Raw genomic sequence first — 15,777 nt, forward strand, 5'->3', positions numbered from 1 at the left:
CTTTTATGCCAAAAATCATTAGGGAATTAAGTAAAGATCATGTTACATTAAGATTTTTTGTAAAATTCCTACTATAAATATATCAAAATGTAATTTTTGATTAGTAATATGCATTGCTAAGAACCTAATTTGGACAACTTTAAAGGTGATTTTCTCAGTATTTGGATTTTTTTGCACCCTCAGATTCCAGATATTCAAATAGATGTATCTCGGCCAAATATTGTCCTATCCTAACAAACTATACATCAATAGAAAGCTTATTTATTGAGTATTCATATGATGTATATATCTCAGTTTTGTCAAATTTAACCTTATGACTGGTTTTGTGGTCCAGGGTCACATATTACTTTTGTACAGTATAATGTAGGTGTTTATATATTCCTATTTAAATAATTTACATAAAACAATATATGATAAAAAAATAAATATTACAACAAGATTAACCACTTAATTGTAGAAATAATACTACAATTATTATTTAAACGTTTTAAACTGAATATAATTTTTCTTCCATGTATTGATTTTAACAGTAAACCTCTGTTTGTTTGCCAAAAATGAAAAGGGTTTATTTTTATGTTTCTGCTTTCATTTGATTATCAAAAAAATTAAAACATAAGAATTTCTAAAAAAAAAAAAAAAAAAATTAAAAAAGCAAAAGATTGTAGAGCCCTATTGTTCAAAATGTTAAAATAGAGAGTTTTCCACTGAAATGAATGTTTTCGTGATTACACAAAGTAGGCTAAAGTACCAGGAAAAAAAGTAACATGATAGTAACATGGCTACCCCATGGTTATTTTTTACTTAAAGTAATGCTGCAATTCACAGTTTAAATAAAATTACATTATATAAAACAGTTTCTTTGTGTTTGAATTTTTATTTATGCATTTTCAGATACAAATTGCTATATTGTGATATATATCGTTATCGAGGTAGAAAATTGCTTCTACCGTGATAGAAGATTTTGGTTATATCGCCCACCCCTAATACCATCTATAATGATTTTATATTGACGTTACAGCAGACTACATCACAACGGCCCACACAAACCAGTGATTACTGTCATCAAAAACAGGAGTGGAAACATGCACATAATGTTTTGCAGTGAAAGACCAGCGGCTTTCGGTTCAATTCAAGCGAGTCCCTTTAGACATCAGCGTTTATTTAATGCCGTGAGGATCCGAGTGCCATCCGCAGCTCTCAGAAAAACACCTTCACTGCTGACAGCGTCAGTTTAAGCCTCTTTAACGCTGCTGGGAAACTCAAAGACACAGCTGGAGAAACGTCAGACAGATACACGCAAACAGCGTTCAGAAAAAAAACAAGAGCCGGCTTTCGTTTCACACAGGCGCTGAAAGCCTCGCTGGAACTACATGACAGCTTGATAAGAGCAGACTTTGAGAAATGTGCTGGAATCTGGCTGATATTAACAGCTTCTCTGGAAACGTGTGGTTTATGTACAGATACGTGAATAAATGGAAAATTCAATTGTGTTATCATTTACAAACCCAAAACTATACAATACTTTTTACTGCAGAAACACATAGATGATTAACGTTAAAACCCAGCTTCTTTTTCAATATTTGTGACCTTGGACCACAAAACCAGTCATAAGGTTTAATTTTACAAAACTGAGATGTATACATCATATGAAAGCTCAATAGATAAGCTTTCTATTGATATATGGTTAGTTAGGATAGGACAATATTTGGCTGAGATACATCTATTTGAAAACCTGGAATCTGAGGATGCAAAAAATCTAAATACTGAGAAAATCACCTTTAAATTTGTCCAAATTAAGTTCTTAACAATGCATATTACTAATCAAAATTTACATTTTGATATATTTATAGTAGGAATTTTACAAAAAATCTTCATGGAACATAATCTTTACTTAATTTCCTAATGATTTTTGGCATAAAAGAAAAATCAATAATTTTGACCCATACTATGTATTTTTGGCTATTGCTACAAATATACCCCAGCGACTTAAGACTGGTTTTGTGGTCCAGGGTCACATATGTAGACATTTTTCAGTATGCAGTATGCAATTACATTCCAAAATGTAGCCTTTGCAATCCGGGGCTTCCTGTCTGCACGACATCACATCCTGTTACAGCATCGCACTGAAGACAAGAGCCGAAGGAGGCCGGTTCCCACAGGAGCGCGAGAGCGAACAGTAGCCATTGTGTTAATGCAGCTTTTTAAAACATAAACACACTTCCTTCTGTTTCCACAGCCACACGGAAAAAGCCCACCTTCCAGCGGCAGGGATCTGGCCGGGAGAACGGAAAGAACTAAACGAAACCCAAAAAAAAAAAAAAAAAAAAAGAGGCTGATTGTTTGTATGTCAGTTCCTGTCATTCCCGCCCCACTAATGACGGGTCTCTCAGGTAAAACTGTAATCTGAAGCCTTTAGGCCACAGGAACTGGAAGCAGCTTATGCTCATTTCCTGCGGAGTCGTCTTTACGTCCAACTTTAAAAGTCTGCTCTCCAACGGTTTAACAGGAAGCCTCTGCACAAAGAAGCCAATTATACAAGCATCTGAAGAGTAGCTGAAGTACAGGTGGTTGATTGGGACCGGTTCAGACCGGCGTGGACTAGTGTTGTCAAAAATATCGATATTTCGATAAATATCGATACTGAAATATCTGAACGATACCAATACTAATTTCCCGAAGTATCGATACTAGCCGAGATGTCACTTTCACTTCTACACTACGTGACCGCAGTGCCTCTCATTCAAGTGAAGCGAACAGAAAGGCGAGCGCAGGACCCCTCGACCGGCTTTGTTTGATAAAGAACACAGCAGGAGTGCTATCTGGAAATATTTCGGATATGAAACAAATGAACATGGAAAGCCGAAGTACACAAGCAAGCTAATATGTAAGAGTTGTTACTGAGCAGTGCTATCAAAAGGCGCTAACACCACTAATTTCGCAAAATTTATTTTTTAAATCACACGATTCCACTTTCTGATTGCTATGAAAACACAGTGCTTAACAATTACAACAATTCACCTGTCGTAATAAATAGAAAAGACAAATATCTGAAGAAAAACACACTAACAAGCATAAAATACAGTGTTTCTGCTATTTATTCTGCCGTGGAGGTGTTTAGTGTCCCGCCAACAGCAGCTGCAGCAAGTGCCTTCAGCAGAGTTCCGCGTTCAGATGCACGCAGCTTATAGGTACTGGGCTGGCAGCAAAGCCCCAGCTAAAGTAATTACCATGAATGTGGCGGGGAAAAAGTAAGGAGATATTCAAATTATTTATTAATAAACTAGTATTTTCTGAGTCAGTGTCGCAAAGATGAAGTTGATAATCCTAACTCGCCATCTGCTCGGACGCACTTTTAAAGCCTAAATGCATTTTTATGGATTAGGCCTAATAAAAGAGTTTTGTTTTCGATTTGAATTATTTCGTTTTACAGTAGTGAAGTAATAATTAAAAGTGAATTTATTACTCTTACATTTATGAGCAGAAATAAAGTTTCACGTGGCGCTTTGCACCTCATGTCCTGCAAAGCTTTCATTCTCCGCACAAACGATTGGATATGCGCCTATTTGTAGCCTACACATTTATCTAAGTTAAACGATTAAACTAATATTCTGATATGCTTTCAGTTTTTGTTTATTTATATATATAAATAAATAAATAAATAAAAACTGAAAGCATATCAGAATATTAGTTTAATCGTTGCCGCTGTTTAATAAGCGGCTGGCCGCTTTGTCATTACTTTAAAAAACAAAAACTTGAATTTCACAAATAAAACATGTTCCAAATATATTCCTAAATTAACTTTATAAACTAAAGAAACGAAAATAAATGTAATTACTTTGCTATTAAAAACAGCAGCTGTGCAATGGGGAAGAGAAAGAGAACTCGGGCCAGTAATTCTGATGCGCTGTTGAGTTTTTTTGTTTGTTTTTTTTGCAACGATTGTTTGTTTAGTAGCCCATTGAACTCTTATTTAGGCTGCTTTCTTTTTTAAATGTATTATTTCGTTGATTTATTTTAGCGTTTTGTAGGCTGCTTGTTCACCGACAGAATTGCTAAAGTTTGTGAATAATGTTTGAGCCTCATTTATTTATATATAAAACACCGCGCCACTGCTGTGGTAAAAAATCTGCCACCATCACAGCCATACAGTTCCTACCCTTCATAAATGCGTGCACTACATGTTGTATTTAAATCTAAATTAAAGATTGTATTTGAACATCAAATAAAGTATGAAGCTCAAACTCAAATGAAGTTAAGAAGCTGAACAGGGCTGTAGCAGTGTACATATGCATATACCTCATTGTCATGTTCTAGACTATATTTATTTTTAAATTAAAAAAGAAATTTTCCTCCTTAATAGTGTGGTAGTTTTTTTCTCTGTGGTATCGAAAGTAGTATCGAATATCGATATTTTTCAAGGTATCGTATCGAAGTTAGAAATTCCAGTATCGTGACAACACTAGCGTGGACCCAAGCTGCTGAACGGAGCTAGTAGGGCGGTACACCGGTGTCATAGTCAGCACCGGTGTGACATTGCGCCACGACATGGATTTTCTAACACCGTCAATACCGTAATAAATCATGTGCCTTGAATAGCTGCATTTACATCAAAAATAGCTAATTCTAAATAATAAGGCATTAAATTTTCTTCAACGTTCAGTTGTGGTCTGAATACCTGTCCTTATCTTGTTGTAAATAAAAAAGTAAAATATATTCGTATCAGCTTTGCAGGTGGTAGGTAAAAGGGGAGTGGCCATTAAACGACTGGTGAAACATCGTGAAGAAAGGTCGGGCCTGTAGCCTATACCAGGGGCGGAGTGGCAATTGGGACGACCGGGACTTTTCCCAGTCAGCCGGCCGAAGGATTTACACAGCGGATCACAAATTGAGCGGGCGCGAGGCATTCTAATATTGTATATAATTTTCGCACTTTCAATATGCAGGGTATAGAAATCGCTTTTAACTGAGCGCTCGCGCTGTTTTTACTTTTACTTTCGATTTTGCGATAACGCACACTCTGTGTAAAGGGAGCAGCACATCTTATAAAAGATATTTGTCAGTGAGTACAAGATTGCAGCAAATCCTCCAGTCTATGTTTGTGTCATCTCTCTTTACTTTCGACCCGTGATCATTCAAATCTAAAGGTCATTGTACACCGAGATTTTCGTATGCGTTTTTTTTTAGTTTTCTCATATTCGCCATCCTTATCAAAATGCTTATTATGGATGCGAAAATGCAGAAAATCAAACACGAGCCGAATTTTATGACGGACGAAAGTTTCAGAGGCAGTGTGTAAACTCGATTAACATAACCTGTATTTTTTTTTTTTTACGTGCAAAAATCTCGGACGAAAATTTCGTACTCATGACATTAACTCCAGCAGCTTGTGTTGGATGCAGGGTTGCCAAGTCCGCGTTTTTCCCCACAGAATTGGTCTACTTTTAAACTGTTGCTATGGGTTGATTTCCCCCAGTTATTTAAACGTTTTAAATATTGCAGAAATTAAATTTCAATAAAAAATAATTTTTGTTTTGTTGTACACTGTTAAGTAAGATCTTTAGGTTTTTTGCAAAATAAATATGTTGAGAATGCATAATACTCTCCCATGTCTCTTTTTGATAAGGATACCTACCATTTACTTATTATATTATAAAAATATTAATAACTTTATTCACGTACTAAAGGGACAGGACAGGCTACTCCTCCCAAAATGTACCAAAAAAAGCAATACCGTGATATTATACCGTCACCGTTCAAAAGATGAAAAATACCGTGATATTAATTTTAGGTCGTATCGCCCACCCCTAGGAGCTAGTCTAGATCACTTTTATAAAGCAGCATTTGTGTGCGATGTTTGTGAGCGGCGTTACCTCCGCAGCTCAGTCTGAATGAGCCATTGAGACGACTGGAAACTGTAAGTACAGTGGTACCATCATTTGCTCTCAATAGAGGCTCTGTTCTCACGCTCTCAGCTATAAACACTTGCACAAACACGCCACATACACGCACAGGTTCACTTTCCAAACACTAGTTTACTAGTTTAGAGGCTGACTGATGTGGGTTCTGCACATGTAGATATCAAGAGAGCAATGGCTATATAATGGCAATATACAAGCATGTAGGTCAACAAATATAGTATTTCATCTTTTTTATAAAGTGCTTTATTTTGATATATTTTGTTTTTATTTTAAGTGTATTTATTTAGTCATTTATTTATTTTGCATTTTATTTGTCAATTTTTTTTTTCAGTTGTAATTATAAGTTATTTCAGTTTTTGCAATTTTATGATTTAATTCATTTTAGTATTTTATTTAGATTCTTTCTATTTTAAAATTATTAATTATAGAAAATGTAAGATTAAATTTTAAGATGCATTACATTTTAGTCTTTAACTTTTATTGTTTTTATTTTAAAATTATGTATTAAAATGCTATTATTAAAAAGTATTAAAAATGTTTTAGTGTTTTATTTTGCTGTAATATATTTAAAATAATACATTTTTATTTTGATGTATTTAATGTTTACTATTTTAATTTGATTTATTTTTAGTATTTTATTTATTTATGTGATTTAGTATTTAGTATAACGTGCAAAAAATATTTTATTTTTGTAGTGTTTTATTTGGATTGCTGAATATTAATTTAAATTTTGATTCTTTTTATTTAATTTTTTTTATTATTATTTCATTTTATTTTTATGTTTTTATTTATTTACATTTTTTAGGATTTAGTTAATTTTAATATTTCATTTTCATTGTTTTTATTTTAAAAGTATTTATTTAAAATTTTGTACAAATTATGAGATACAATACATTTTTAATGTTTTGTAATGTAAAATTATGTAATTTAATTAATTATTATTTTTATATTGTTCTTTTTAAATTATTTATCATCTAATTTTATTTTATTTTAGTATTTCATTGTTTTTATTTTTTTATTTATTTAGTATTTTATTTTTATTCTTTTTTTATTTGTTTTTTATTATATGAATATTTCATTGTTTTTTGTCGTGTTTTAATTCATTTTTGGTGTTTTATTTTATTATTGTAAAAAATTATATATTTTAATGTTGCAATTCTGTAATTTAATTAATTATTAGTTTTTTATTTTGAATATTTTTATTTTAAAATTATTTATCATATAACCTTATTTTATTTTAGTATTTCATTTTTTTATTTAATTTTTTTTATTTAGTATTTTATTTTTATTCTATTTTTTTATTTATTATATAAATTTATTTTTTTATTTTAGTATTTCATTGTTTGTTTGGGGGGTTTTTTTGTTTTGTTTTTTTGTCATGTTTTTGTCATGTGTTTTATTTTATTATAGCAGCTGCTTACTAAATTGCCACTTTCCATGCATCATTAATGACAAACAGAAACTGAGATGCACAAAAAATGCTGTAATGCAAAACAATATAGACATAAAACACAAGGGGAACTACTCTTTTGATCAGTTAACTGATGCAGATAATCTCTAAATCTTCAAATATCAGTCTGGCTGATAGCCATCACTAGTTAAGATGACAATATTGCCCTAAACACACATAGATGGCCGTTTCTGCCCAGAGGAAAAAGGCGTTTTCCTCTTAAACCCTGTGGGACGATACAAGGTAGCAACATCCTGCTAATGCAATCTCAGTTAAACGCTATGCCATCACACACACACACACACACACACATACAGTATATGGCTGAGCTTCCTGTCACAGCTGCTGAAATCACAGGCCGTCTTCCTGCGCAGCTAAAACAACAGGATTACATGCCGTCAGAGAGATGCATTCAGCCTTTGTGAGAAAAAACATCTTGCGGTTATACATTACAGAATGATTAACGATCTAATCACACAGTGCAAGTTAAGCCAACGCTATCAGGTTCACTGCAAATAATGCATGTTTGTGAGCCTGAAGTTGGATTCACACGGGTGAATCTCTGGTGACGACAATGCAGCGGTCGCAAGCGAAACATAATGAGGAGTCGCGTCGGCCGTAATTCATTGAAGCGCTGTGATCTCAGAGTCTGGCAGCTCGACTGGAGGCAGGCGGCTGTCGCCCAGCACCGGCTCTAAAAATACCCCAGCTCTGCGCACTGTCATTTCCACCGCCCCGGGACGCACAAAATACAGTATCGCTCGTACGCGGAGCTGCCAGAACACATCAGCAAATTACTGAGATTCCCCAGCACAATCAAGCGCTGTTTGCTCTCTGATCTGATTCAAGGATGAGGATCTACACTGACCTACAGACATCAGACTGGTCCAAATCGTGACATATATCAATTAAATATTTAATAACATTTTAGTTATTTATTCAAAGAATTTTTTATTTTTATGTTGTTATTTTAAAATTATGTATTTTTAATTTTTATATTTAACTAATTTTAGTATTTTAATTTGATTTTGTTAATACTTAAATGATTTAAAGATTTTTCATAAGTGTTTTATTTGCTGAATATTTTAATCAAAAATTATTAATATATTTTAATGTTGCAATTATATCATTTAATTAATTTTTAGTATTTTATTTTGATTCTTTTTATTTTAAAATTATTTCTCATCTAAATTTATACATTTTTAGGATTTATTTTATTTTAGTATGTTATTGTTTTTTTGTGTCTTAATTTTTGGTTTTTTTTAAATTATTATTAATTTTTAGAATTTTATTTTGATTTATTTTTTAGTATTTGTAATTTATTTTAAGTATTTACATTTTTTTTTAATAAATTAAGTGTTTTATTTTAATTGCTGAATATTTAATTACATTTTTAATCTTTTTTTAAGATTATTTATTTAAATTTTTACATTTTATTATTTAACTCATTTTAGTATTTTATTTAGATTTTTTAATACTTAAATGATTTAAAGATTTTTTTATAGGTGTTTTATTTGGATTGCTGAATATTTTAATCAAAAATTATTAATATATTTTAATGTTGCAATTATATCATTTAATTAATTTTTAGTATTTTATTTTGATTCTTTTTATTTTAAAATTATTTCTCATCTAAATTTATACATTTTTAGGATTTATTTTATTTTAGTATGTTATTGTTTTTTTTGTGTGTGTGTGTGTCTTAATTCATTTTTGGTTTTTTAAAATTATGTATTTTTAATTAATAAATTTTTAGAATTTTATTTTGATTTATTTTTTAGTATTTGTAATTTATTTTAAGTATTTAAATATTTTTTAAATAAATTAAGTGTTTTATTTTAATTGCTGAATATTTAATTTAATTTTTAATCTTTTTTTAAGATTATTTATTTACATTTTACATTTTATTATTCAACTCATTTTAGTATTTTATTTAGATTTTTTTTAATACTTAAATGATTTAAAGATTTTTTAAAAGTGTTTTTATTTGGATTGCTGAATATTTTAATTTAAAATTATTTATATATTTTAATGTTTTCTAGTATTTTAGTTTGATTCTTTTTATTTTAAAATTATCTAAATTTATACATTTTTAGGATTTATTTAATTATTTTTATTTTGTAATTATTTTTTTGTGTTTTAATTAATTTTTGGTGTTTTCAAATTATGAATTTTTAATTATTAATTAATTTTTTGAAATTTATTTTGATTTATTTTTTAGTATTTGTAATTTATTTTAAGTATTTAAATATGGTAACACTTTACAATAAGGTTCATTAGTTAAACATTAGTTAATGTATTAACTAACATGAACTAACCATGAGCAATACATTTGTTACTGTATTTACTAATCTTTATTAACATTAGTTAACGGAAATACAGTTGTTCATTGTTTGTTCATGTTAGTTCATACTGCATTAACCAATGTTAACAAAATTTTAATAATGTATTTGTAAATGTTGTAATTAACATTAACACAGATTAATAAATGCTGTATAAGTGCAGTTCATTATTAGTTCATGTCAACTAATGTGGTTAACTAATGTTAACTAATGAACCTTATTGTAAAGTGTTACCTTAAATATTTTTTTAATTAAGTGTTTTATTTGGATTCCTGAATATTTAATTAAATTGATTCTTTTTATGTTATGATTATTTATTATTTAAATAATTCAAGTATTTTTTAGAAGGGTTTTATTTGGATTGAAATTTTTTTAAATGTAATCTTTATTTTAAGATTATTTATTTTACATTTACTTATTTTAAATGTATAATTTAAGATATAATTCATTTTTTTGTGTTTTATTTTAAAATTAAGTATTTTTAATTTTTATATTTTTATTTAAAGGATTACTTTTAGGATTTATTTCATTATAGCATTTCATTATTTTTATTTTAAAATATTTATTTAAATTTTACATTTTTAAAATATAATTCATTTTTAGTGTTTTATTTTGACTGTATTTATTTTAAATTTCTATATTTTGTATTTTTAGTATTATATTTGTATTTATTTTTAGTGTTTTTATTTTTTAAATACTTAAATAATTTCTATAAGTGTTTTATATGAATTGCTGAATATTTATTTGATTTAACTACGAACCCCCTGCAGTTCCTCCCAAAGGAGTTAATTAACTCAACTTAGGATTTAAATTAAATAGTAGTGTATGTGTATTTTAAGTAGTAAAAACCAAGTCTAAAAAATATAATACCATGGCACAGCTCCAAAAACCTTAGTGTTACGGACCATTAATATGGTACACACCCATAATGCAGGGTATGTATTTTGTAAAACTAACAAAAACAAGGCATATCTACAAAAAATACAGTGTTATTATGGCATATGCACATAAAGCATGACAAATATTTGTAAAAACAATGAATAAAAACAAAACATACCTCTAAAAAACATAATACTACTGGGGTACATACCAATACAGCATAGTAAATATTTTGTACATTTAATAAAAATGAGGCAAATCTACAAAATAAATAATGCATAATAAAGCATGGTAAAAAGTTTCTACATTTTATAAAAATGGGGCAAATCTACAAAAAAGAAAACAAAAAAGTTAACATATTATTGCATACCCATAAAGCATGGTAAATATTTTGTAAATTTAATACAAATGGGGCAAATCTACAAAAACGGAAGGAAAAAAAACATATTATTGCATACCAATAAAGCATGGTAAATATTTTGTACATTTAATAAAAATGGGGCAAATCTACAAAATAAATAATGCATAATAAAGCATGGTAAATATTCTATACATTTAATAAAAATGGGGCAAATCTACAAAAAAAAAACATATTATTGCATACCTATAAAGCATGGTAAATATTTTCTACATTTTATAAAAATGGGGCATACATTAAAAAAATAATAAAAGTACTATATTACATTGATGGCTTCAAAAAAAAAGTATGGAAGTATTTTATAAAACCATGTCCAAAAACTATAATTACCATGGCACATCTCCAAAAACCATAGTATTACTATGGTACACACCCATAATGCAGTGTATATATTTTGTAAATCAAACAAAATCAAGGCATATCTTCAAAAAATATATATAGCATTATTATGGCATATGACCATAAAGCATGACAAATATTTTCACAAATTAATAAAAACAAGGTATTTCGTAAATTAAAAAAGGGCCAAAAAACATATCATTGCATGGCCATAAAGCATAGTAAATATTTTGGAAATGTAATAAAAACAAGACAAATCTCCAAAAAAAAAAAACATGATTATTGCATGTCCATAAAGAATGGTAAATATTTTGTAAATTTAATAAAAAAGATGCAAACCTTCAAACAACATATTATTGCATGTCCATAATAAAGCATGGTCAATAAATGTGTAAATGTAATAAAAATGGTGCAAAAAAAACACATATTACTGCATACCCATAAAGCATGGCAAATATGTTGTACATTTAATAAAAATGGGGCAAATCTGGGTATTGCATACCCATAAAGCATAGATCTCCTAAGAAAGGGGCAAATCTCCAAAACAACAAAAACATATTATTGCATGTCCATGAGGCATGATCAATATTTTGTACATTTAATAAAAAACAATCTGAATTCATGTTTCCAATATATAACAATATTACTCAAATTAAGTATATCCAATTTATTGTTTTATTTTAAAATTATTGGCTATATTTTGCATACACTCTATACTCGAAAAAATATTGTATGATTTACTCTTATATACTAAATCTAGAATACTTTTCTAATAACTTTTGTTGATGAAAATAGCTGAGCTAGTAGAATAACACAAACTGTCATCAAATCCTGCTGTTGTACTCTTGATAAACACAGTGGGTTTGTGTTGAAGTAGTGTAGCATAAACTTTTGAAACTAACATCAACATAAACAACCCAAGTCAATATTAATGCTCGATTAGATACAATGAATCATAAGCGTGAACGCGCGTCACAATCAAAGCGCAATCCCGCACAAATATCAGATCCAAATCCATCCGATTTAGAGCTGTATTCCTCACGAACGCATGGCACAGTCGATCCAGCACAGGAATCCTCATCTTTACAGTTTACAGTGACAGTTAGTTCCTTTCTAAGCCCTGTGTAAAAGCGTGAATATGCGTTACTCACTCGTTTATTGTGTGATCTGTCGCTCCCGCGCTATGATCGTCTGAGGTGATATTCCAGAAGCCGCTTTTCCCGTCTTCTCCAGTCGATTCTCTCTCATTCCAGCTTTTCATTCCCTCTCATTCCAACATGGCTGACGGGCAGAACCCAGCCCACCCCAGCTCCATCCAGCTCCACACACACACTCCTCCCAGTCCCGAGTGAATGAACGCCGCTGGAGTCGCGCGCCCGACTTTGGCCACTGGCGCCGGAGTAGTTCGAATCGTTTAGCGAATCGACTCGTTCGAACGGTCAAATCAACTCTCTCGCCGATTCGGTTGAATTCAGATGTGTGCGATGTTAATCGAATCCTAGATTCCATTAGTGATACTATCGGATACAACAATAATTTCTCAAATATTTTAAAACTGATAACTGATTTCCTACTAAACTGTCACCAACTTATAGTAAATATTTTGTACATTTAATAAAAATGGGGCAAATCTACAAAAAAATTACTGCATACCTATAAAGCATGGTAAATCTTTTCTACATTTAATAAAAATTGGGCAAATGTACAAAAAAAATGTATTGCATACCTATAAAGCATGGTAAATATTTTCTACATTTTATAAAAATGGGGCATACATTAAAAAATTATAAAAGTACAATATTACATCGATGGCTTCAAAAAAAAAGTATGGAAGTGTACTAAAACCATGTCCAAAAACTATAATTACCATGGCACATCTCCAAAAACCATAGTATTACTACGGTACACACCCATAATGCAGTGTATATATTTTGTAAATCAAACAAAATCAAGGCATATCTTCAAAAAATATATATAGCATAATTATGGCATATGACCATAAAGAATGACAAATATTTTTACAAATTAATAAAAACAAGGTATTTCGTAAATTAAAAAAGGGCCAAAAAACATATCATTGCATGGCCATAAAGCATAGTAAATATTTTGGAAATGTAATAAAAATTGGGGCAAATTTCCAAAAAAAAAAAAAGACAGACAGACAGAAAGACAGACTTTGGCCACTGGCGCTGGAGTAGTTCGAATCGTTTAGCGAATCGACTCGTTCGAACGGTCAAATCAACTCTCTCGCCGATTCGGTTGAATTCAGATGTGTGCGATGTTAATCGAATCCTAGATTCCATTAGTGATACTATCGGATACAACAATAATTTCTCAAATATTTTAAAACTGATAACTGATTTCCTACTAAACTGTCACCAACTTAACTGAGCAATTTAAAACATTGAGAATCAATCTACAAACTCGATCATAAAGCACAATGTTTCCATCTAATATGTGTTTTGAGGTACAGCTCGTCATATTAATAGTGTTTCACTAGTTAGCATCAATAAACCGGTTACCTCACCTGAATATGTTCGTAGATTTGTGTTGGATGTTATCTTTGGAATAAAAAATTATATTTTATCTGAACATCATTTTCTATTATTTCAGTTAATGACATAAAACTAGCAAGCTAAGCCAGTGGTACTGAATATGGCTGAAGATGCCAAACGCGGAAGAACAAACTGATTCAATTAAGAGAGTCATTTCCGCTAGATCCGCTCCGATTGATTCGAACTCGTATCATCGATCATTCGGTTCAAGCGATTCACTAGCAAAGAAACAGATTAAATTAGCTATTTATTTTATAATTTCGATATGCTTGTAGTGATTTTGAAAGCACAGACCTTCCCTGGTGAAAAAAAAGCAGCTAAAACCAGCCTAGGCTGGTTGGCTGGTTTTAGCTGGTCAACCAGCCTGGTTTTAGCTGGTCATAGCTGGTCAGCAGGCTGGTTTTAGAGGGGTTTTGGCCGTTTTTCCAGCCTGGCCAGGCTAGTCAGGCTGGTCTTAGCTGGTCAGGCTGGGAAACCACCAGCTAAAACCAGCCTGGCCAGGCTGGGAGACCAGCTAAAACCAGCTACTTCCAGCTTAAACCAGCTACGACCAGCCAACCAGCCTAGGCTGGTTTTAGCTGTTTTTTCAGCAGGGTTATAGACCTTTTTCCTGAGTAAACTATGAGCACCGCCATTACGAATTTTAACGTCAGATTGGATGCTCTTCTGTTCCGGTCTCCATAGGAACCCATTCAAATAAAGTCGTCAGCTTCGTGTCATTTACACAAGTCTTATTAAACTTTGAGGAGTAAAGGCACTGACAAATGACGGTCGTTGCGACATTGCAAAGTGATGGCGCTATAGAGCTATGTGCTTTTTAAAAACATTTTAATAGGTTTAAGTTTGGGAATTTACTCTACTTTAACTAGAAACACTGGAGACCGGAAATTCAAAGCATTTTTCAGTCAGGTGTGACTTCCACGTTCAGGAAAAACGTCTAGTGATGGGTGAAACGGAGCTTTTCGAAGCTCTAAATCAGTTAAACCATTACGTCGCAAAATGATTCACAGTTTCGAAGCGCTCCGAATCAGATCGCGAATCATTTGATTCAGATTGGGGCTTCAAACCGGGTATCACGAATCATTTGATCGGAACTTTGGAGAGGGTTAGTCAGTCATTATTCAGATAGGACTTTGGAGCGTTTTTGCTGTCTTTTTATTCAGATCGAAACTTCAGAGCGAGTTCGCAAATCATTTTATTTAGATCGGAACTTCAAAGCAGGTTCATGAATCTTTTGAGTCAGATCCGAACTTCAGAGCCGGTTCCTGAATCATTTAACAAATTCAGATGGGACTTCGGAGCGCGGATAACGAATCATTTGTTTTGGATCCAAACTTTGAAGCGGGTTTGCAAATCATTTGATTTAGATTGGAATTCAAAGCAGGTTCGTGAATCTTTTGAGTCAGATCTGAACATCAGAATGGGTTCGCGAATCATTTCGCAAAGTCAGATGGGATTTCGGAGCGCGGATCATGAATCATTTGATTTAGATCGGAACTTTGGAGTGAGTTTGTGAATATTATGAGTGAGATTCTAGCTTCAGGGCGGGTTCGCGAATCATTTGATTTAGATCTGAACTTTAAAGCAGGTTTGTGAATCTTCGAAGCTGGTTTGCAAATCTTTTGAGTCAGAATTTCGCAAATTTTTTCTTATTTATTTTTTTATTAAACAGTATAAAATATTACATTATAAAGACAGTACAAATCCAAAACACAAACTCAAATCCCTTATATGTTGTTTATTTGTTTGTATAACCACAGTTTTGCTACAAATACCATGGTTAAACTACTACGCAAGTGCTACTTACAACTGGATTTGTGGTCCAGGATCACATATTATATTATATTATATTATATTATATTATATTATATTATAT

General features: G+C 31.2%; 1 protein-coding gene across 1 annotated transcript in view; it reads left to right on the forward strand.

Moving 5' to 3' along the window:
• LOC141289409 (DENN domain-containing protein 3-like) overlaps positions 1–2,298 on the forward strand; it is a 7,866-nt gene extending 5,568 nt beyond the window's left edge. Inside the window, exons 7-8 of the mRNA XM_073821508.1 lie at positions 1,175–1,454; positions 2,237–2,298. Of these exons, the coding sequence (XP_073677609.1) occupies positions 1,175–1,454; positions 2,237–2,298 (342 nt within the window). The remainder of the gene's footprint in view (positions 1–1,174; positions 1,455–2,236) is intronic.
• Positions 2,299–15,777: the final 13,479 nt, after the last annotated feature.

Source organism: Garra rufa, chromosome 17, assembly GCF_049309525.1.
Source record: "Garra rufa chromosome 17, GarRuf1.0, whole genome shotgun sequence".
Taxonomy (NCBI): Eukaryota; Metazoa; Chordata; class Actinopteri; order Cypriniformes; family Cyprinidae; genus Garra; species Garra rufa.